Source organism: Cnephaeus nilssonii (genome assembly GCF_951640355.1).
Source record: "Cnephaeus nilssonii genome assembly, chromosome: 9".
Taxonomy (NCBI): Eukaryota; Metazoa; Chordata; class Mammalia; order Chiroptera; family Vespertilionidae; genus Cnephaeus; species Cnephaeus nilssonii.
In genome coordinates this window covers 77,856,697-77,881,369 of record NC_137080.1, presented here as the reverse complement: position 1 = coordinate 77,881,369, position 24,673 = coordinate 77,856,697, and the positions used below count along the sequence as shown (strand labels likewise).

The following is a 24,673-nucleotide window of genomic DNA, read 5'->3' as shown; positions in this document are numbered from 1 at the left end:
GCCATAGTTACCGGTCGTTCTGCCATTTGGTCAATTTGCATATTATCCTTTTATTATATAGGATAGTGCTTTAGTCTCTGGCTGCATCCTGCTCTAAAACCAAATGTTTTAATTCTTTCCAATAATTACCTCATTTCCCACTTGTAAGAATTATCTTAAAATATACCCTAGTTCTGCCCTGGCCAGGTGGCTCAGTTGGTTGGAACATTGTCCCATACACCAAAAAGTTATAGGTTTGACTCCCAGTCAGGGCACATGCCCAGTTTGCTAGCTTAATCCCTAGTCAGGAAGCATATGGGAGGCAACCAATCAATCTCTCTCTCTCTCTCTCTCTCTCTCTCTCTCTCTCTCTCTCTCCTCTCTCAGGTCAGTAAACATATCCTTGGGTGAGGATTAAAAAAACAATACCCTAGTTCTCAAATATGTTTTATCCTACCTTTTAAAACTCTCTGTCTTCTTTAATTCATCTCCCCAAATACTTCCTTCAGAGAGAATTTCCTAACTCATGAGTGTTTTATTTTTGTATTACATTGAGTATTGAGGGATGTGTCAATTTATTTGTTATAAACAGTAAGGTATTGCCTGGCTACTGTTGCTCAGTGGTTGAGTGTCAACCCATGCACCAAGAGGTCATGGGTTCAATTCCTGGTGAGGGCACATGCCCAAGTTTCGGGCCTGATGCCCAGTAGGAGGCGTGCAGGAGGCACCTGATCCATGTTTCTCATTGATGTTTCTCTCTCCCCCTTCCTCTCTCAAAAATCAATAAAATCATATTTTTAAAAAACAATAAAGTATTATAGTTTAATTTTAAAAAGTTTTATTCAATTACAGGTTTTTTAACAAAATAAAGGAAATTCAAAAGTATTCTATGTTAATGAAAATGTTAACATTCATATTCCCATGTGTGTGTTTTTTTCTTTTTGTAGAGAGAAAGGCTAATAATAATTTAAAGTAACACACTGTGATTTTAGCAACTATCACATGTTGGATATATATATCCAACATATATGTTGGATATATATATGTTAATCCTTATAACAACCCTCTGAAATAGGCACTATTATTATATCTGTTTTAGAAGGAGGTCCACTGAGGTGCAGAAGGATTAAGAACTTTCCAAGGCCATGTACAAAGTAGTGACAGATGTTACTTACTTCACAGAATTGAAGATTGTTAGCTCCAGAGTCTATATTCTAAGCACTACTCGATATCTTGTGAAGTTGGAGATAGCAATGAGGATTTAAGAAGACTGTTTAGTTGAGTACATGCATGGGAGTATGGCATACATGTGAATACTATTCTTTGTGTACCTTACAGTGAAATAAAGGTTGAGAACTATCCTAAATCCCGGAAAGGGTAGATGGTAATACCAATATTGACATTTCTCAACCTTGCTTTTCTCACATTTCATCAGCAAATTCATTAATCACTGTTTTGTATACTATGTAAATGATAATTTTTAACCTGTGTATTATGCTTCTCATTCAGTTTACTGAGACCGACCTTGGTTCATGTTAAAAGACAGTAATCATGTCTATATCATACTATATAGCACATTTTGGGACAAAAAGTGTACTAATTTTCTATTCGATTTAATCTAACAATGAATGGGAACTGAGAAAGAGAGAAGGTAATAGTAACAATACAAATATATGTGATATGCTTTGATATAAAGCAATAAAATGAGAGAGTATCATGTTTATATTGTTTCCATGATGCATCAACTAATATTCTGCTAAAACTATGTTATCCATATTTCCTCTCTTCTTGTCCACAGACTTTTGCCTAGCAAGTATCTGTCATGACCACCTAACTATAGATTATTCTCTTAGATTTACGGGAACCATCAGGTTATACTAGTTTCCCTATGGGATCTCAAATCCTTCCAGAACTGTTCCTTGACTAGCTCCAACTACATTGATTTACACCTCAGTACTTGTTGACTAGAGTTCTTCCTTTGACTTGTGCAACTACTTCTATTATTGGTCAATTTCCCTTGTATGACAGTTTTGTCTTCCTCTTTGAATGTTGAGTTCCTTCAGGGAAGGAACTTTTTGTGCCATCAACCTTGTCTCCCTATCATGCTCAGTTCTATGCCAAGTACTGATCTCAGTGTCATTTCCGTAAGTACTGCTCCCACCAGGAGGAAAAGACATAGTTTATCGAGATCAGCGAATAAACAAAGAAGAATATTAAATTGTCACATAGAAACATACTTAAAAAAGGGAAAAAAAGACTTAGTATTTTTATTCCTTGGTAAAAAAACCAATACCACTTTATATAAGGGGAATCAAACACAGCAAGTCACCTATTTTCAACCCATCGAAGATATTATCCTGTTTTTGAGAGCTTGTCACTGGAAATCTGTTACCCCCTGTTCTTCAAGTCTGCATCCTGTAAGAAAAGACTAACACAAGCATAGCTTGCTTTTGCAAGCCCCAAAACATTTAAAAATCTCCCATGAATTATTTACATGGCAACCCCAATCAGCAACGTACCTGACAGACTCCCTAGCCGAAATGAAAGTGCACTGAGTAAAGGTGCCCAGGGAGGCTGGCCGCCTCCCACTGTGAGGTTATAGACAGAACTAAGTCAGCACACATTATATGTCAGCACTAACATCAGAAGGAATCAGATCCTTTGATCTCGGACCTCCATAGGAAGCTTAGATCTCAGACAAATTAGATAAAAAATGAATTTATAGCAGATATGTGTCCTAAGGCATTCATTCAGCAGAATGTTTGGGTTTTAGGGAAGGAAGAATATTGAGTATCAAAACATATGAATTGGTATGCCTCCTTTCCACCTCCGCCTTGATGAGTTCCCATTAAAATGGAAAGATGAAGTTTCAAATTGCCCTCTATGCCTCTTGGAGTCCCATGGTTTTGCTCAAGTTTTGGGAAAATGGCTTAAAATGTGGGAACATATATCCCATCTCCATGAAAAGAAGGACTTGGTGATTTGGAGGTCCATCTATGTTTACCCACAGTTAGCTATCCTGACCCTCTTCTTTCTGTCTTCTAAAACTTTTTTGGGTAACAAATATACGCTGTGCCTGTGTTGTTTAATTTGTGTGGGTACTAGTTACTGGCTTATTTTGCAATGGAAACATTAACAATGGCTGTCCCCTCAGTCCCTACCCTACACCCACTGTTCATATTTTCCCAGCCCAAGCTCTGTGTGCTGTACTCAGTGTTGGATGACCTGGATTCAGTACACAAGCCCAGTACAATCACCTAACCCTTGGAACCTTAAAACAATCTAAAGCAGAGAGATGAACTGCTGATCAACCAACATACTAAAGAATGTAAAAGGTTGCAGGTTCGATGCCTGGTTGGGGGCGTGTAGGGGAGGCAACTGATGGATATTTCTCACCTCTCTCTCTCTCTCTCCCCACCCCTTCCTCTCTCTCTAGAAATCAATGAAAGCATATCCCTGAATGAAGATTATATATAAAAAAAAGAATGTACTACAACTTGGTTTCTCATTTGACAATAATGTCAATACCCCTACCCATGCATTGAAGAAGGTCTATGCAATGGTTAACAAATACTATTAAAGCATTCATTCTAATTTATTAATTGATAAATATTAATTAATTAATAGCATACTGTTTCTTATGTCTTTTCCAGGTTATTTGATCAAGTGAAAAAATTATCATTTATTTTTTTAATAAGCAGTGCCTGACAATTCAGGAAGGTATGAAAATTTTAAAAAGTGAAAGAATGAAAAAATACCTTTGGTCTCACATATCATAAGTGATCTTTATTTTATTGTTTATATAATACTGTAGCAATGGAAATGTTTTAATAAACCTAATTCAACTCATTAATCCATCTAGAGTTTACTTTGGTATATTTTTTGAAGCATAAATTTAGATTGATAAATGTTCTAAATAGTCAAATTTCCTAGCTCTGTATATAGTCTAATGCTTCTGTTTTCCTTTATTTTTATCTCCTTGATCCTTTATTACATTTTTGGATCTAATATTTATATCTATATCTAATTGAGGTTATTTCCACTAAGGTCTTCATATTTCCTTGTGTTATTATCACATTGTCTTAAGAATAGTAACATAAATATGATCTCTGGTTAGCTACCCTTTCCCATTGCCATAAAATCCATTTCTTATTAAAAAATAACTTTGTATCATTGTTTTTATATTTTCTAAAGAATTTTAGATTCATCTTATGTTGTTCTACTCTGTACAAAATAACTGAAACTGTGATAAACCAAAGTTAATTTAGGAATAACTGAGGTTTTTGTAATATTAGTCAATCTAATTAGAAACATGCTATAATTCCCTATGAATTCTAGTCTTCTCTTTAAGTTATTCAATATAATATAGTTTATCTTTTAATAAGTCTAAAATATCTCTTGTTAAATGTTTTTGTTTTCCAAGATAGCATATTCTTTGGTCACTATTATGTATTTTATTGTTTCATAACTGTATATGAATGACTTATAGAATGTTATTTTGCACAGATTGGCATTATCTATAATAATAAAAGGGTAATACTCTAATTAGACTGGACATCATTCCAGAAGTCATTCCGGACGTCTTTCTGGACGAAGCCAGGGACAGAGGGAAGCCCGGGTCCTGGGTGCTTGCCAGTGGCTGGAGTGAAGCCTGGGTCCCGGGTGCCAGAGGGAAGCCGGTGCCAGCAACCAGGGGAAGGAAGGTCTACTCCTGCACGAATTTTGTGCATCGGGCCTCTAGTACTTGAATAAGTTACTCAACTTATTTATAATTTATAGCAGTTAATTATTAAGTCTTTTAAGTTAATATTAAATAATTATATCATCTGTAAATCAGCATGTGTTTGATCCAACATTGTCTCTTGATTTTGCTGTACAATCTGACTGCATATTTTAGCATCCCATCATACATGTTACATGTCATAAGAGTGAATCATGTGTTTGTACTTGTTTAAAAGGAATTCTTCTAATATTCCAATGGTTAATGTGATATCGAATCTTAGTTTTAAATAGCTTTGGAACTCTCCATCTTATTTAGCAGGCAGGCTCTTATTCCTGGTTGCTTTAAAAGAGTTTTCTTAAGGAATTAAGTGCTAGATTTTAGTCATGTTTTTAAATTAGGAGATGTTTACGTTTTTATTATGTAACATGGACATGCTATTTACTAATAATTTCCCAATATAATTTTACTTTCTGGGAACTTATGACAACTTCTAGTCCTGAGATGTTTTGTTTTTCCCTGACTCCATCTTGAAGCCTTCCCTCTCCTCCCCACTCCCTGTTGTTTTCATAGATTTGTACTTGCAAAAGGACACTGATAGTCCTTTATATTTTACATTCACAAAACACACCATATGTAGTCAACTGGACTCTAAAATGGTAGAGATGAATCTCTGAAGTTGATGGTGCCATTCTTATATTTGTTTTCCATTCCCATTGATTTCACACACACATATATATTTATATAAAAATAATACATACATATATTTTATAAAGGATCAGTGGCCAAAGATCAGTGTATGATTTGGAGAAGGGAGCCCTGAGGTATGCAGCAGTATCTTCCTGCAAAGACAAAGGCAAAAGTGGTGGCAAGGACGCTGGGGCATGAAACTAAGGCAGCCAGTAGAAAGCAGCGCCTGGAAGCAGGAAGTCACGGTTTGCCCATTGTGAGGATGCAAAATATGTGCAATCACTATCCTGTTATTAATTTTGTGACCCTGAATAAACTTTTTATATCTCTTTTAGAAAAGATAAGGTTTTCTTTTTTTCCCAGCAGTTGAAAGAACTGCTGGAATTTCCATCTCTGTCTTCATCACTCACTTAACAGTAGTCATCAGTAGTCTATATTGTAACATCTTATGGTAAAAGTGCTTTGGGGGCTAGAAACAATACAGAATTTATAAGATAGGATCTGGACAAGATGAACACAGATAATTATATTGCATATAACAGGTGTTAAGTGAACAAGAGGAAAGTGTTATAAAAGTTGACAGAAAAAGACTATCCCTTTTATATAACAGAATTTGAAAAAGAGAAAAAATATTTGACCTGTGACTGGAAGGAATGGAACATAGATATGTGGATAAATAGGGTGTTAGAATAATAGACCATTGCTAACTATTGTTGAGTGAATAATGAAGATGTCAATTTTGAAACTGGGAGGCCTATGTTGTGTTTGGGGTATACTGTCCTGGAGCGAAACGCGATAGGGTGTGGAGGTGTGGACATCAAGGAGTGTACTAACTGAGGCTGAACTAAAGATATACCCATGAACTGGAGCAGCGGAAGACCAAAACCAGACATGGCAAAGGTGGAACTGATAAAACTTGGCAAATAAAGGCTTGCAGTGATAAAGGGATAACTAAGTGTTAAAGATAATTCTAAGGTGTTTAGCCGAGGAGATTTGGGGGCCCTTCACCAAATTAGGAGAATAGGGAACCGTTGAGAAGGAATGATATAAACATTGAATGTTGACAAAGCAAAGCTGACTCCCCTCCTGGCATTTCTGTAAACCTTGGTTTGTGCAAACCAGACAACCAAAGCCCTTAGCAGATGAGATGAAACAGTGTGGTATGATTTAGGAGCTAGAGGAACTAAACATGTAACTTTGAATAATGATATTCTTTCTCTCTTTTGGTATTTTCTCTTACCTTTAAGTTCTTCAAATACACCTTGCTGTTGTGATTGCATTATACTTAATCATTTTTTGCTCAGAATTCTTCTTTCATTTTCCCTAAAATATTATGCTTGTGTCCCAACAATATTTCAAACTTATAAAGGACCGAGGACCTGATTTCACAGCTTTGTAGCTGCATGGAGAGGACCTTATAAGGTACTAAATAAATATCAGGAGGTAGGTAAATATTTATATAATATTTATTGGTTGATAAAATCTAATTGCATCCACTAAGTCATTCCAGCAGTCTCTCATCTAAATGTTACAAAGATAAGTAATAGCTTTTTTTAAAAAAATATTTTATTGATTTTTTACAGAGAGGAAGAGAGAGGGATAGAGAGTTAGAAACATCGATCAGCTGCCTCTTGCGCACCCCCTACTAGGGATGTACCCACAACCAAGGTACATGCCCTTGACCAGAATCGAACCTGGGACCCTTGAGTCCGCAGGCTGACGCTCTATCCACTGAGCCAAACCGGTTAGGGCGATAAGTAATAGCTTTTGCCAGCATTTCTCAACCATGGCATTATTGACAATTTTAAGTCAAGTGATCTTTATTGTGTATGTGGTCCTGTGCATTGTACGATGTTTACAGTATCCCCGATCTCACTGGATGTCAGCAGTATCCCCTTCCCCCAAACTGTGACACAAAAATATCTTCAGACATTGCTAAAGGTAGAATGACCAACTGTCTTAATGTGTCTGGGACTGAGGGAATACTTGGGAATCAAAACTTTGAAGGTTAAAACTAAGAAAGTTCTGAAAACCAGAATGCGTTTGCCACCCTACCTGGGGAACAAAATTGCCCCTTGTTGAGAACCACTGACCTGGGGGAACAGAGAGCCATCTATGTACAATGAACTCCAAAAATCATAAGTACTACTGTGGAGGTACACCTTTAGAATGCTTGGAACCCACAGAGAAAATACTCATTTTCATTGAGGTGAAAAGGATTGGGGAAGACTTTAAAAAATAAGGAGGCATTTCAGGTGGTGCATAAAAGCTTGAGTAGGTTTTAACAGGTGATGACAAACAATCCAATTGGAAGCAATTGTGCAAGCAAATGGGTGGGAAGGTGTTAGACAAGTCCCTGGATGAGTGAGCTAGCATGGTAGTATAAGCAGGGGGCAGGAAGGTGAAATCCAAACTAAGATTCAGAAGACAGGACAGAGTCAGGTCTTGAAGGGCTTTCAGTCTTAAATAACAGTTTAAAACAACAATAAATAACACCTATACTATACCAAACTTTTTCTGCATTCATTACTGATTTTGACTCATTTCATGGCACAACAACCCTAAATGTAGGCAGTATTGTGTCAGCTTTACAGATGAGAAAACTGAAGGGCACAGAGAGGCTAGTTGACTTGTTTGAGGCCACAAAGTAAGTCAACAAGAGAGTCAGGATGAAACCCAGTTCATCTGACTCCTGAGTTTCATGTCCTGAATTGTCACATTCTCCAGCCTTTCCAATTGACAGTGGAAACTCATTAAATCTCCTGAGTAGCAGAGTGACAAGAGCAAATGTGAATTTTAAAAGCCGGCTCAGATGGCTCTGTAATGTCAAAAACCTGGTTGGTAACAGTAAAATACGAGGGATATATTCTTTACTCCCTTCTTTCCCCATGGCAGCTCTCTAGCTCCCCGCAGATTGCATCAGTACAATTCTTGGTAAAAGCCATAACATGGTGAGTTTACAGTCTAAATCTACTGGAAATAATGAGCGGAAATAATTCCATCCGCTAAATAATTTTAGAGCTATGGCAATGCTTAGTGAATGCAAAGGGCTTATGAGAGAAATGGCCAATTACTTTATTTGCAAATGCTGAAAGTTTAAAAACACAGAGGGAAACGGGACACTAAAGTGCTATGGAAATAATGAAATAACACCACATGTATTTAAAGCTAGCGATAATTAGGTGTTATGTAGCTGGTAATAATTTTCAAAGAAAAGCAGGAGATGCCTCATTACTTGCCTTGGAAACAAAGCTCTTTAGATTTGGACAAACCTTAAAAGACGAGGAAAAACTCTGCTACGATCCCCAGGGGAGGATTCATACAACACATCTTTCTATTTTTAACTCGGATGCCTTAATAAAATGGCCTCTCTGACACTCCCATCTCTTCCATCTCAACCCTTCCACAGGAGCCCTATCCCTTGTCTCATTCCAGATAATTTATTAATAAGCCACCACATAAAAAATGTTCTCTAATAAAACACCCGGGCATTGTGGACTGTCTAATGTAGTTAATTTGAGCAGGGCAACTGAGATTCATGTAGAGATGGCCATATTAGATTAGGGGAGAGATTAGCATCACTGTTGCCATTCCCTGAAGAATGCAGCTAAATATGCTATCTTTCATTCACAGAGCTGAGTTCAGATGATTGTTTTGAAATACCGGTCCTGAAGTTGCATGCAATAATACAGACTTCCAGAAGCCAAAATTAAAGCAGCATTAGATGGAATCTAGAAAGAAATCCCCTTCTCTCTGTCTCCATTCTTCTCACCCCTACTCCCCTAACTGCTCCCCCTCCACCTTTTGGGGAAGGTCCAGGAGGTGGAGTATAACTGACTAATTTGTTAGAAAATAAAAATAACCTCATTTTTTCCATGGGAAAAAATACAAACAGGCAAACAAACTGACTGACACACACACACACACACACACACACACACACACACACACACACACTGGAATTCATTGAACTAGTTAGATTGAGGCAGGCAACATTGGACTGCTATTGTTTGGTTAAGCATGCACTCAGAACCATTAAGATTCATATTCCTTTTCAAGCAGAAAACATCATGATAATTGGCTATTACTTAGAAAAAATAGAAATATTCCCTTTAGAGCATATGTTTCAAAATGTTTCAGGTCCATGGACATTATATGAATATTTTTCATACACCATATCAACACTTGGCAAATCCATTTTGTGATATGTCCACTATCTTTCTCTTTTCTTTATCCTTAGGAGAACAAGGACAAAACATTGGCTTGAGGCAAATACCTATCTTTTGTCTGGTTGGCACCAATCTAATGGCAATTTAACAATATACCAACCAAAATCATTTGGTGTAGTGCACAACGTAAGCAGATAATCCATTTTGCTAAAAGAACAACTAAGCAACAGAGCAGAACTTGACAAAGCTGACTCATTTCTTGAGGGTTCTATATTCAATCTAATTTGCATAGTTGGTATTTGGCAGCTACACTCTCTTCTGTCCCAAATTCAATACTGTTGCCAAACTGGCAGCTTTGCAATAGCTAAGGGAAAGATTATATGCCTTGACTCTGGTTTTCCCTTTCTCGGTGTAACAAATTCAAATGGTAAGCCAATAATCTTCTACTAAGTAAGAAAATATAAATATCAAATTTAATAATTGGTTAATAGATGAGTGATCAGCTATACTTGCAGATTCCTATGCTGGAGTATAATTTCTTAGAGAAGTAACAAAGACTGAAAAAAGGGCTACATGCTAAGTTCATTCAGAAACTGACAGCCAGGGGGAGAGGAAGACTATGGATCATCCACACTTTGTATCTCTGGTGGGGAGCATCCCATTGTCCAAGCTTACCTTCTCCCACTACGGGGTCTTCTTTTTCAGTCTCTACCTGTGATCCTTGGCGTTTAGATGAGACATGGACATGATTCTTTTGATCATTAGCCTGGGATGCAGAAATATCTTCACTCTTTATTTCTAAATTAATGAGAAAAGGAAGTGCATGTTTCTTTTTCTTTTTCAGAATAAAATAACATTTTTTATTTGTAAATGGGCACTAAGTGTTAAGATATTTCCCTTTGATGCCCCCAAAAATGATTGTGAAATAAATGCAATAGAACACATATAATAAATCCAGAGAAATAAAGAAACAAAATCCCATACCCTGACTACCAACTTTAAGGTATAAAACTGTACTGTCCAATACCATAGCTGGCTACTAAACACCTGAAATGTGACTAGTTCGCATTGAGATGTGCTGTAAACGTACAATATACATCTAATTTTGAAAACAAAAGTAAAATATATAACATTTTCATATTCATTACATATTGAAATAAATTTTGATATATTGGGTTAAGTGGCTCCTAGAAAATTACATTATGTGCCTCACATTTGTGACTCAGGTTTTATTTTTATTGGACAGAGCTGGCATAGAATGTTACTAATATTTTTAACCTTTTATTTTGAAATAATTATAGATTCACAAGAAGTTGCAAAGAAACATCCAGGGAGAACTACTTTCTTTCTTCTAAAATGTTAATTTTAGCCATTTGAAAAGTACAGGAAAATATAAAGAGCTGATTACTGTATACTTCCTTCCCCCCCCCCCCCCATAAAGAATTTAATACAGAGAAATGTGCCCATAGATAGTGAAAAGTTCAAAGAACAAAAAGAGGAAACTGGATAACTGATATGTTAGTAACTGTAGAAAGAAGCTTCCTCTAGACCTAGGGGAACAAAAGATAAGAAATGGGGTGGACAGAGCTTAGTGTCGGTCCCTCCAAGGCTGGTAGGTTTAGCTATAAAAGGGAGGATGAGAATTAAATTACTTCACAGAGTCACATGAGATTAAAAATTATGAAAGGTCTTTGCTTTCAAACAAGAAAGTAACACACATAAACACAATTAACTTTAGATTTGAAAACAAAGACCAAAACTTGGGGTTCAAAATATCACTGGCACCTACGCAGGGTGAGGAGATCTTATTCTTCCTAAGAAAGACCAGGAATCCTGAAGTTTCCTTGTAGTTTGCCCAGACCCATCATGACAAGGAGAGAGGTAGGGATGTCAGGCTGAAGCTGGTTCGAAATAGTGAATCTTCTAGTAGTGCCACCATGCTTTTTCCATTCTTCTTATTATTTAGGATTAGGCAATTCTTGTCTTTACTGTATGAATTAAACAATTTAATTACATGTAGCTTAATATGTTGCAAAAGTTCATAAATATTTTTCTTTGGGGGAAGTAAAAGAAAGATTAATATGTTATACATAATGGCATTTTTCCTCCAATATTTTCATTAAAAAAAAAACAAAAACTACATACTTCTGCTTTTGCTTTTCTTAAACCAACAGCACACCAGACAGCACAGAGCCAGCCATGAGACCACTGAGCACAGGGAGGCAGACAGGATAATGGTCGACTTCTCTGACCTAGTCACAGGTAAGATGGCAAATGGCCTGGATCGAGTTGTAAAATTGGCTCCTGTAAAGAAAAAAGAAAAAAAAGTCTCAATAATAACTGTGCTAATATAATATTGTGGGAAAAATGCTTACAACACTTAGTAGGTTTAATAAATATTTATTGAATTATATGACTAAATAAATGAACCTACAATTAATTCAAGATTTATACTGCTAAAGAATTACAGGAATCCAATCCAACAATAATGCACAATTGTTCTCTCTAAGCTGTCCCACATTGATGAGGAATTCTTCCAATTCTCCCCTTTTATCCTCAGTCTTACCTTCTCCACCAATGCAAAATTTCAGTTTCATTCTCATGTTCCATTAATTAAAACAGAAATGCTCTGAGTTCTAGAATGTGTGAAACTACTTGCTGTGACATATGTATTTTATTTAAAATATGGCATGTAGCAAAAAGACATGGCACCAAGACTCTTACTATAGGGTCAAGAGAACTTCAAATGTCAAGAGAACTGCAAATTTTGTTATCTGGAAAAGTGGGGGTAGAACATGGTAGCTGAGCCACTTGGCTATGAAAGATGGAACAAAATGGGTGACTCTACAGAGTGAATCTTTCTAAGAATTCATCTCAAACTTGTAATAGACTGAACATTTTGACTGCTTACTTCATTATTATTTTGAAACAAAGCATAAAAAATCTAAAAAAAAACCTTGTCTATATACACATAAAAATCAGTACACAAATATTTATAACACCTCTATTCATAATCACCCAAACCCAGAAACAACCCAAATGTTCTTCAACAGGGGGATGAAAAAATCAACTGTGGTTTATCCAGATGATGAAATACTACTCAGCCAAAAAGAGAAAAAGAAAAAGAAGGAAGGAGAAACGAAGGAAGAGAGGGAAAAAAAAGAAGGAGGAAGAGGAGGAGGAGGAGGAGGAGGAGAAGAAAGGAAGGATGGGAGGAAGAGGAGAGAGAAAGAGAGAGAGAGAGAAGAAGGAGGAGGAGGAGGAGGAGGAGGAGGAGGAGGAGGAGGAGGAGGAGGAGGAGGAGGAGGAGAAAGAAAGAAAGAAAGAAAGAAAGAAAGAAAGAAAGAGAGAGAGAGAGAGAGAGAGAGAGAGAGAGGGAGGGAGGGAGGGAGGGAGGGAGGGAGGGAGGGAGGGAGGGAGGGAGGAAGGAAGGGAGGGAGGAAGGAACGAAGGGAGGAAGGAAGGAAGAAACTGTTAACAATGTGAAACCACTGGGATGAACATCAAAGGCATTATACTGAGTAAGAGAAGCCCATATCTACATGGTAGGTACTCATTGAATGATTCCATTTAGATGACATTCTAGAAAAGATAAAACTATAGTGATGGAGATCAGATCAGTGGTTGCCAGGGATTAGTGTTAGTGGGAGGAGAGGATGTGAGGACAGAGGAAAGCATAAGAAAGATTTTTTAAAGGATATTTTCTGTATCCTGATGGGGTGATTACATGAGTCTATACATGTATTTGAATTCATAAACAGATATACCAAAAAAGATACATTTTACTGGATATTATAATAAGTATGAAAATTTTAAGTTTGTCTATAATTTGGAAGGTGATAAATATGTTTATAATCTTAATTGTGGGGAGAGTTTCATTGGAATATACATTCATCAAAAATTATCAAATGGCATGTTTTAAGTATGAGTAATTTATTATGTCAATTTTAGCTCACAAAAATAAAATATTTAGAAAAAAATATTGCCTGTCCAACTGGTGTGGCTCAGTTATTGAGCATCGACCTATAAACCAGGAGTTCAGGGTTTGACTCCTGGAAGTCAGGACACATGCCGGGGTTGAGGGCTCAATCCCTAGTAGGGGGCATGCAGGAGGCAGCCAATCACTGATTCTCTCTCATCGTTGATGTTTCTATCTATCTCTCCCTCTCCCTTCCTCTCTGAAATCAATTAAAAAACAAAACAAAACAAAACAAAAAAACCTTGCCTAAGAACACAAGTTAGTTATAGTTGGCATTTTAAAGGTAGTTAATTCAAAACAAACAAATCAACCCAAAATCTCTGCTTTCATCTGAATCACTCTGACAATAATAGTTTTTATTTTCTCTAGTCAGGGAAACACCATGTTTTTCTTTGCTGTGCTTTTCTTGGGTTGAACCTGACAATTTGATTGACAGCCATGGTCAGATCTTTAAGTCTCTTGACTCCTGGCTGACTCAGTCCCAAAGCTACCATAACCAAATTAGCTAGACATGGTTCTACTTAAGACAAACTTGGCTTGTTTCTTATCAATTAGTTTCTTTTTATTGGTATCTGAATAAAATAAATCCAGCCCAGATATGGGAGATAGGTTTTACTAGGGATTTGCAGAAGTAAAAACAAAATTCCTCATTCTTTTATCCATTTTCCAATGATTGCTCAGTGATTATTTTCTTTGCTCAGTGGATAAGTTATTGTTCTCATTCTTAAAGTATTTACAAGCTAGTAAATGAAATTAGATACACATACAAATGTTTGTAATAAAAAGACAGAATGTGACACATGCCACCAGAATAATGCAAATTAATTACTTTGTAAGGATATTTTGCATTGATATGATCGGAAGAACTATACCAGAGGAGAGAGTATCTAAGTGGAACTTTGAAGGTTTAGCAAATGAAGACAGAACGAAGAAAAGATCAATTGATATTTAAGAAATTAATGCTGTAAAATACTGAGAATTAATGCTCAAAAGAATCTGAGACAAAATTTGCTGGGCATTAAATGTCTGTCAAAAGGCCCTTGACTGTATTCTGAAGGCAATGAAGTTTATAGAAGGGAAAATTCGGAGGGCCTGAAGTCAGGGAGACCTGTTTATATGCCTAGAGCAGTAACCTGGGTCTAAGATTGCACACCACCAGTTTTCAAATATTTTTAGCAGCAGAACATTTTTTAAAAATGCAATCTTAGACATAATCTCAATATACTTACTTGTTCATAAATATTTGTGTCTATGAGGTGCAATGTTTCACTACACCCTGAGAATATAACACAACTCATTAGGATTCCTGTGTCTTTTGGAACTTACATTCTAATGGGGCACAGAGCACACAGACAGTAGACAAACAAGCAAATCCAGGGATACTCTGATGCAAGGTAGTGGTAGGTGCCACAAGGACTGAAGTGAGGTTGGAAGACAGAATGACTGGAGGTGGGAGCAGGGTTGGGGATGGTGCTGTAGAGTACGTGGTACAGAAAAGCCTCTTTGAGGAGGTGTCAGTGGGAAGAAACCTTGCCGGAAACCTAACATTGAGACATTGGTAGTTAAATGTGAAAAGGGAATCCGGAAGGCTGGTCAACCTTAATCGCTCTGAATGGTCAGAGCTATTCACTCATTGTTTAGTTGAGACATTGGTAGTTAAAGCAACTTTCACCTTTTAATCATATGTAAATTTTTGCTGATTGTCTATTATTGGAATTTCCTGCCTAAAGGATATGGGTGTATCTCAGAACCCCAATAAAAGGGATGGCAAAGGCCAGGCAGGAGTAGTCCTCCCCCTAGAGGTGAACTCCCGCCTGGCCCCCCATTTACCCAAATTAACACTTTTCCAGTCTCTTTTCATTTTGATTGCAGCCTTCTCCAGAAACCGGACCTGAACGGGAACCCTGAAACACGCGGGACGTGAAAGGGGCTCCCACAAAACCTGAGTGAAATGTTGATAAGCCATGTGAATTTCTGGAGCAAGAGTATTTCAGGCATGGAAATGACAACTGCAATAGAGTTTTTGGCAGAAAGGACTGATGGCAGAAAGCATCCTTGGTTCTCTTACCTCTTCCCAGCACAGAACCCCCTGGGAATCCCCTAAGAACTTCATGGCTCCAAGAAATGGTTAGGAAATCCAGAGCTTAGACCCTGGTAATGACAGTGAGTGTGGAGAGGCTGGGTGGGAAGTTAGTAATATAAACTTATAGAAACCTTCTCTCCGAATGGTGTCTTAGAAGTTCAGAAATAAATAAATGAGCTGGATTAGTCAACATACTAGAAAGACTTATGAGGATTCTATACACACTTGGTCAGAAATACTTAACTTCTCAGTTCCTCAATATCTGTATTTCTAAAACTGGAATAATGACTTGTTCCTCTCTATTTATTTCTCTAAGAGAGAAGAGGAAGACTAATAAAAATGTTTGCAACTTTTCTGCTTGATTCGTAGATAAATGAAATAATAACAACATAAATCAATGCTGGTTATATATATGAATTTGGAACTTGATAGAAACAAAAAAAATTAATGATTGCCATATCAATATGGGAATAAGAGCTGCTTTCCCAAATGACTCTAGCACTAGAAATTGATAATAGTGGGAAACAAGGAGTTACTCTCAGTATCTTCACTGTTAATCAATATGATGTCAAATTAAAACCACAATGAGATATCACCTTCCACCTGTTAGAATGGCTATCATCAATAAATCAACAAATAAGAAGTGCTGGCAAGGATATGGAGAAAGGAAATCCTTGTACACTGTTGGTGGGAATGCAAACCAGTGAAGCCACTGTGGAAAAGAGTATGAGAATTCCTCAAAAAACTAAAAGATGGGCTGCCATATGATCCAGCAATTCCACCCCTGGATATATATCTCAAGAAATATAACTTCCCCTATGTTCATTTCGGCATTATTGACAATAGCCAAGATAAGGAAGCAACCTAGGTGGCCTTCAGTGAATGAATTGAGAATGAAGATTTGATATATCTAATAGAATATTATTCAGCAATAAAAAAGAATGAAATCCCGCCATTTGCGACAACATGGATCGACTGATTGAGTATTATGTTATGTGACATAAGTCAGACAGGGAAAGGCAAATACCTTCTGATTTCACTTGTATGTGGAATCTAAAAACACAAAACAAATAAATAAACAAAACAGAAGCATGTCTATAGTTATAGAGAACAAGCTGATGGTTGCCAAAGGAGAGGGGATGGGAATAAAATTTAAATACACGAAACAAGACAATAAGGATTCACAGAAATGCAAGCCTTTTAATGCTTTCTTTTTATCTTCCATCTATTCTCTTCTAATTTAAACTTTTTAAAAAAATATATTTTTATTGATTTCAGAGAGAAAGGGAGAGGGAGCGAGAGATAAAAACATCAATGATGAGAGAGAATCACTAATTGGCTGCCTCCAGCATGCCCCTGACTGGGGATCAAGCCTGCAACTAGGGCATGTGCCCTGACCAGGAATTAAACTGTGACCTCCTATGCTCAATCACTGAGCCATGCCGGCTGGGCTAATTTAAATGTTTGTAATCTAATTCTGACAGAGCCCTACCTCACAGACTTGATATTGAAAATTATGAATCATGATTTAAGGAAAATGGCTAAAGAAAAACTGTAATCCCTCAGTAGTCTACTTTACAAGTTATAGGTGGAACCTAAGATAAACTAGTGATCTAGTCAAAGTGAACACCAAGCTCAACTCAAAATCAAAGTGTTACTGAGAAGTTTGGACCACATTTTACACTTGGTTTTATAACTTATTCCTTAAAATAATCCTCATAAAATGTTCAGTCTTAATTGATCACCAAGGAAATTAAAAGACAAAAGTCTAGGACAAAATATCCTTTGAAATATATCCTTGGGAATTCTATGGTCAAGGACCCTGAACATGGGTCTCCATGAACCTCTACTTAAATTAGGACACTCTCATTAGATATTAAAAGAATATCTGCCTAAAACAATTAATAATTGTTTACTTGACCACAGAAGATATTCCCTTTGTGAAGAAAATGGTCCAAAACTTGAAATTAAGGGAAAAGCCGATTTCAGATCTTATCAATGTCATTTTGAAGCATTTTCAAATAGGCCCATCCAAGATTTATCAAATTCTCTGGAACATTCTTTTTTTTTTTTTTTACTTTATATTTAATTGAGGATCAGGCTTAATTAATACAAGATTGGTAAGCTGCAAATGATTTTTGTCCAGTAAAGATGCACAGGATATCTGTAGACATCTAACTTCAAAGGCTATAGTTTTATTGTCCTGTATCCAATTTAACAAACTTATATCAGCAGCTCCTTCCTGGTTGATCTATATCCCTCACATGTAATTTAACAGCTTTGCTGTCCTCCTGGTTCCCTCATTATGAGTTCAATAACTGTTGACAAGTGCTCTTTATATATTTTTATGAAAGCCACATTTTTAACGTATTGAAAAGTTTACTATGACAGTTTGAATTTGTTTCATGATGGAAGACTAATGTCTGGATTTAATTAAATATTTGTTGTTGAACTTAAGATATCTCACATCAAAACATTTTATTTCCTTTGCCATTTCCAATATCTAAGAGGTCTGAATGAAGTAATGACTGCTCTAGTACATTTTACAAAACTGTATTATCACACCTGTACATGAACTGCTTTTTACAGTTGTATGTTTTAGGTATCAGACTAACTTCCCTGACCAAACTTAATAATTGATTGTAAATTTCTACCTTTCAGTTCAAATGCAATGTTAGTATTTTACAAATTCTTTTAGGTAGATTTTCTGGTAAATCAAATAATGCAGGCAATATTTAAATTATTTTTTTTAAGTGGAAAGCTCTGTGTTTCTATCAGAGTTCAACCCTTTAAAAAGAGAATGGCAGAAATTGGACTCTCAGCTCTACCCTTCTGGGAATGAGAAAGAGGTATTTTACATAGGCTCCTCTGGCTTTGAAGTTTAATTAACATGTTACCTACTATAAACTTGCTGGATAGCATTACCTTCTACCAAATAAAAAATTATCAAGAATACTTCAGAAGGGAAATTTCTTTTTAATGTTTTTTAAGAAGGACTGAAGCATACATATAAGCAAGTCACACATGCTTTATACCTATACTTCTAAAATACCAGGATTTTAAATGGATATAGTTGCCATGTGGCGGGAGGGGAAGAGGGATGGGTGAGGGCAGAAATGAAAGAATTCATAATACTCTGTATCCCAGGACTCTCTTTTCTGTAAATTAAAATTTCTAATTAATATACAACCCAATGCTATCAAATGTCACATATATGTTTTTTATAAAGTAGAAAATTCAAAGAAAATTTTAACAACTAGAGGAAAATGGACATTTGGATTCTTGCTTACCAGGATTCTCCTGAGACTTAATTTCTACATGTGCTCTTGCTTCTCACACCTTAATAATATAATCAGTTGATGTTTTTTCTCTAAACTTAGATGACTCCTTATTCATGATAAGAGCTATTCAATGACAAAGGAGAAGGGGCTATTTTTTAAATAAAACAAACAGATAATAAAACACACTGTGCTGAAATTACCTGGAGGGGAAGTGACAGTAAAAATAAAGCGCCAATTTGACCCAGAGATCAAAATTGCCAAGTTGGAGAAGCTCACATAACCATCTCGAGTTTCTGCCTGAGTACACCCTACAAATGAACACAAAAACAAAAAGTAAATGTTAGTTATCTACTCAAGAGTAATTCATTTGAGTCTTCTCTATAGAGAGACAATTGGACAATAAAGGAAACTTTTTTTTAATTAAAGAGGTTACTAAATCCATCAGGATCAGATTAAGTCTTAGACAAGTCTTAGAACCAAATAATCCAATAATAACAGCTAACATGTATTGAAAGCTTAACCAGACACTGTGATTTATATACATTATAAATACATTATATGTACTTATAAATAAGCTTCATAAAAATGTATAAAATATCTTATTATCTATATAATTTAGATAATAGGAAATAGACTCATAAGATGTCAAATTACTCGGTACTGGGGTTATAGCCCAAATTTGCCTAATTTCAAAGTTAGCATTCTTAACCACTACTGTATCTATCTCCACTAATTTATTATTAAATGTCTCTCAAGAAAGAAATACTATTGTCTTCCTACGTGGTCAGTTTTTTGGCTCTGTCTCTTTTCTATTCAAAGGTTCTATATTTTATGTGGGGACAGAGTTAGGCCAATTGATCAAGACTCCAGCAATGCTTCAAAGCATGACTGATAAAGATTTAGCAACATGAATTGCCTGGGCCATGGTTTCCCTGGGTAAAATGCAGAAAAGAAAGCTCACATCTTCTAAAAATGGGCCATCCATTTATAAAGTGAAAGAAGACAACTCCAGGCAGGCTCGCGTTCACAATGCCATTAATTAGTCTTCTGACTCCACTATCCTCAAATTACTTTGTTAATTAACAGCTGCTACTAAAAGTCACTATGGAAAAGTCACTGTGATTGGTATGATGGACAATGAGATAGGAAGTGGTCTTAAAGTTTATAAATTGGTTGGAAATCTTTTAAGGCTGAAAGGTATCATAAAGATATAATATGCTTAGTGTTACATATTTCAATTCAATTGCTCAATCCTTTTGGTGAAAACATTGTCTTCCCTCATCAATTTTGCAAAGCTAACTAAACTTCCTTTTTTGGAAACATCTTTTCCTTCATCTCGTCAGAGTACCAAAATAAATAAAATGCCCAGGAAAAAAAATGGAAATAAATAAGCCAAGACTAAAATAAATGATAGGCGCCCAAGATAAATGCAGTTTATACTCTTTAAAACCTATATGCATCAAAATTATGGTCAATAAACTCTTGCAAACAATGAACTGCAGAGTACAGATGTTCAACATGAAATCGTTTGCTGCAGTTTTTCCTTTGACAAATGTCCTTATTGTTCCCATCTTTGGAGGAATACAAAGCAGCATTTAATCGAAATGTGTCCGTGGAGCACAGTGAGTCTGCCTCATAGAACAGCCGCCAAACTGCCTAATGGAAAGTGCTTTAGCTCCAAATGGGTTTGCTTTTGTGTTAAATACCAGCTTGCCTCAGAGATCTCTACAAAGATTCCCATATATATCTATGATATCCTCAGATTTGAAGCATATGCGCGCAAAAGCTGAGGCAGTTGCTGCCAAGTACAGTACATTACTCCAGGGTTCATCATATCTCTGGAATGATAATTGTAAAATATACAAATGCCATTGCCAGGCTCCCTGACCAAGCTGGTATAAACAACGTACTGGCTGCGGGAATTTCCACGAGATGGGGTGTTGGGCTTGTGCAAAACTGAAATTGATTACATGACTTAACCAGGGATTGCTACCTGAGTGTTTCTGCAGGGCATATGGTTTCTAAAATACCTTTTCAGCTCAAGTTCTCTGCCATGCTATCTCTCTCACCTCTAGCTAAACTAGCAAACTATTACATATTTACATCAAACTATATTATTAATGTTTCCACTTTTTTTAAATATTAAGAACGTCTTTTCCCTACAACTAGGATTTATAATTATCAAAGGATCTGAAAGGCCCTTAAATAATAGTTTTTGTGTATGCAAATTTGCTTTTTAAGAAATAATCTCTTTTTTACTGAGGAAGGTCTACAAAGACAAAAGAACATGAAGTAAAATTGCAGAATAAAAGATTTACACTAGATCTATTGGTATAGTTTTGTTGTTGTTATTTTGTTTTTCTCCAGGAAATACTTACTAGTAGAATAAGTTACATAATCCATCCCAAATGGATTTGGTTCCATTTTTTCCAAAGTTAACTAGAACTATTTCATGATGGTTTTAAAAGATAATTTCAATCAAATGAAATAGAATGTTTTGGTGATGTGGGCTCTCTAAACTTGGAAAACTGCACAAAATGTTTTCCCTACAACTCTCTCTCTCTCTCTCTCTCTCTCTCTGTCTCTCTCTGTCTCTCTCTGTCTCTCTCTCTCTCTCTCTCTGTCTCTCTCTCTCTCTCTCTCTCTCTCTCTCTCTCTCTCTCTCACACACACACACACACACACACACACACAAAGTGTGTGCATAGAAGACAACCTCAGCATGTTCCTCATACTTTCCCATGAATCTCCCAAGGAGAAGAATGATGACAATACTGATCCAGGTGAGTCACCATGCTTAGTGTGAGTTGTTGTTATCTAAGCTAGTCAGCGATCAGATCCTTGGGATAACTAAAAGAAAAATAATGAAGGATTTGGGGAGGTAAGTATCAGGAGTAAAGTATGGAGTCTGAGTAAGGTACAGTACAAAAGTAAGGTATGGAATATGAGTAAGGTATGGAGTATGACTAAGCTACTGCATATGGTTAATGTATAAAATACTGTGAAGTATGGAGTATATATAAGGTATAGAATATGAGTAGGTATGAAGTATAAGCAAGGTATGAAGTATAAGTAAGGTATGAAATATAACTAAGGCATGAAGTATGGGTAAGGTAAAAAAAATATAGGTAACTGAACTATACATGTGAAAATGGTTAAGATAGCTTTATGTTCTGTGTATCTTACTACAATATTTTTTAAAAGAGAATACAATACAAGGCATGGAGTATGAAGTAGGGCCTGAGTATGGGTAAGTGATAGAATAGGAGTAAGGTAAGGAGTGTGGGTAGAGTATAGAGTATAGGTCCAGTATGGAGGATGACTAAGGATATGGACTATGAGTAAAGCAGTGAATATAAATGAGCTACTAGATACGGGTAAGTTATAGAGTGTAGGTAAGGTGTTGCTATGGACTGAAAGGTTGTGTTGGAACCTAATCTCCAATGTCATGGTCTTTGGAAATGGGCCTTCGGGAGGTGATTAGGTCATCAGGGCAGAGGTCTCATGAACGCCATTAAGTACCCTATAAAAGAGACCCCGGAGAACTTGCTCACCCCTTTGGCCATGTGAGGACACCGTGAGAAGTGTCTATGAACCAGGAAGTGGACCCTTCCCAGACACAGAATTCGCTGGGGCCTTCATATTGGGTTTTGCAGGCTCCAGAGCTGTGAGAAATAAATGTCTTCATTGATAAGCCCTCCAGTCTATGATATTCTATTACAGAAGCATGAAAGTACAATGACAGATATGGAGTGAGGGCAAGGTGTAGAGTGTGTGTATGGTTTGAAGTGTGGATGGAGTATAGAATATGGGGAATGTATGGAGTAGAGGATAGGTGTAGGTGAGTTTCAGTAGTCAGGTGATAGCAACTGATATAGAACATGAAAAAAGCTGAAAATTGTTATTTTTATGCTGCTGTGTTAAGATCAGAATTACTATTATATTTGATGCATTCCAGACCAAGCCAGCAACAGCTAGATGGCATTAAAGAATGGACAGACTGACATCATCAAGGCAGACAGTTTAAAATTAACTCATAGCCCTAGCTGGTTTGGCTCAGTGGATAGAGCATCGGCCTGCGGACTGAAGGGTCCCAGGTTCGATTCCGGTCAAGGGCATGTACCTTGCTTGCCAGCACATCCCCAGTAGGGGTTGTGTAGGAGGCAGCTGATTGATGTTTCTAACTCTCTATCCCTCTCCCTTCCTCTCTGTAAAACAAAAAATAATAATAATAAATCAATAAAATATATTTTTTAAATAAATAAAATTAACTCATAATGCAGTTTTGAACATTTCATTTTCACATTAGCCAACCTGTGATAGCTTTGCTTAATTACCTTACTTTCTTAATAATGTGGGCTTTTTTTCTGCAAATTTGTACAAGGAACATTTTGGGCTGTCCTCTTTCCTTGAGATTTTAAACCCAAAGAGTTTCAGATTTAATTGCTTGGGCAAAGAAATCACCAAGAAGAACAAATATGAGTCAGCAATGTGGGTGCTACTTTCACCAACGTGAGTAAAATATCGATTGTATGAGTGGAAGTATAGAGAAGATGGAAAGTCTATGAGGTGATTCTCATAAAATGAGCAGCAACATCTGGGTCTTTAAAAATGTGTTATGGAAAGAGAAAATGGGCAGGGCAATGAAGAGAGTAACTATACAAGTTTGGAAGAAAATTATATTTGTCCACAGGCTAAAAAGCTTTGATTTCTTAATAAGTAAGTAAATAGAGCAGGAAATTTACAGGCCAAAATAGTTGAAAGGCAACTTGAAAAGAGAGAGCAGTCAAATTTATAGCTCCAATAAGAAAACAACAGAATGAAACAAGATTTAAACAACAAGAGTTTTGACTATGAAATATTTAATCAGATATGTTGATTGCCTCCTCAAGAAAATTTTCAAAAGTGGCTATCTCTGTGGCTAGTCCTGTTTTCTGGAATTGATGAGGTACAGCTTAGCACAAAAACTATAAGCTAAATAATACACTGATTTAAAAAAATCCTGAGATTAATTTATTTTAAAAACTGCTGAATGAGAATTCATTTTCTTGGAAACTTTATCATAACAATTTTGTCTTTCCTTTTATAGAGACAAGTAACAAAGAATGAAAATACAATATCCTCAGGAGAGGCAAGTGTTATATTTCAGACAATAGAAATAATTTAGACCAAAATAAATGCAATTAGCAGGAGAGGCAAGATGTAGCACTTTTATAATGGGCTTATTCCTATACATTTTAGCATTTCACATATTTTACAGGAGCCATGTGAATGAGCTTAGACTCATAGCCTGAGTAGAATAATAAATAACTATAAAATAATGACCTTTCCTTGGAAACCAGAAATTTTGCAGATAGGCTGATGTTTGTACTGGTAGGTGAGTCATTTACAAGTTTGGAAAAAAAAACATTACAAGTTTGGGAAAACCCAAAACCAATAGAAATATCTTAACTGGTTTATGAAGTGCATATGAAATCTAGTAAGTTAATTTTTTACAAAGTTATCACTACATTCTCTAATTTTGCCTGTGTTGCCTGTGTCTATGATGCCATATCTATGAAATCATTGCCAAGACCAACATCAACAAGCTTTTTGTCCGTTTTCTTGTAGAATTTTAAAGTTTCAGGTCTTATATTTAAGACTTTAATCCGTTTTTAGTTGATTTTTTTTCTGTATGGTGTAAAACAATGGTTCAACTTTATTCTTTTGCTTGTGGATATCCAGTTTCCCCAACACCAATTGCAACCATCTTCTCCCCATTGTGTATCCTTG

At 36.3% G+C, this 24,673-nt stretch overlaps 1 protein-coding gene across 1 annotated transcript in view; it reads right to left on the bottom strand.

The window, feature by feature from the left end:
• Nucleotides 1-24,673, bottom strand: part of PKHD1 (PKHD1 ciliary IPT domain containing fibrocystin/polyductin) — a gene marked incomplete at its 3' end in the record, with an annotated part of 394,211 nt that overhangs the window by 1,311 nt on the left and 368,227 nt on the right. Inside the window, exons 63-65 of the mRNA XM_079780770.1 lie at nucleotides 19,102-19,209; nucleotides 11,704-11,862; nucleotides 10,234-10,356 (exon numbers count right to left, since the gene is read on the bottom strand). Coding sequence (XP_079636896.1) covers nucleotides 10,234-10,356; nucleotides 11,704-11,862; nucleotides 19,102-19,209 — 390 coding nt within the window. The remainder of the gene's footprint in view (nucleotides 1-10,233; nucleotides 10,357-11,703; nucleotides 11,863-19,101; nucleotides 19,210-24,673) is intronic.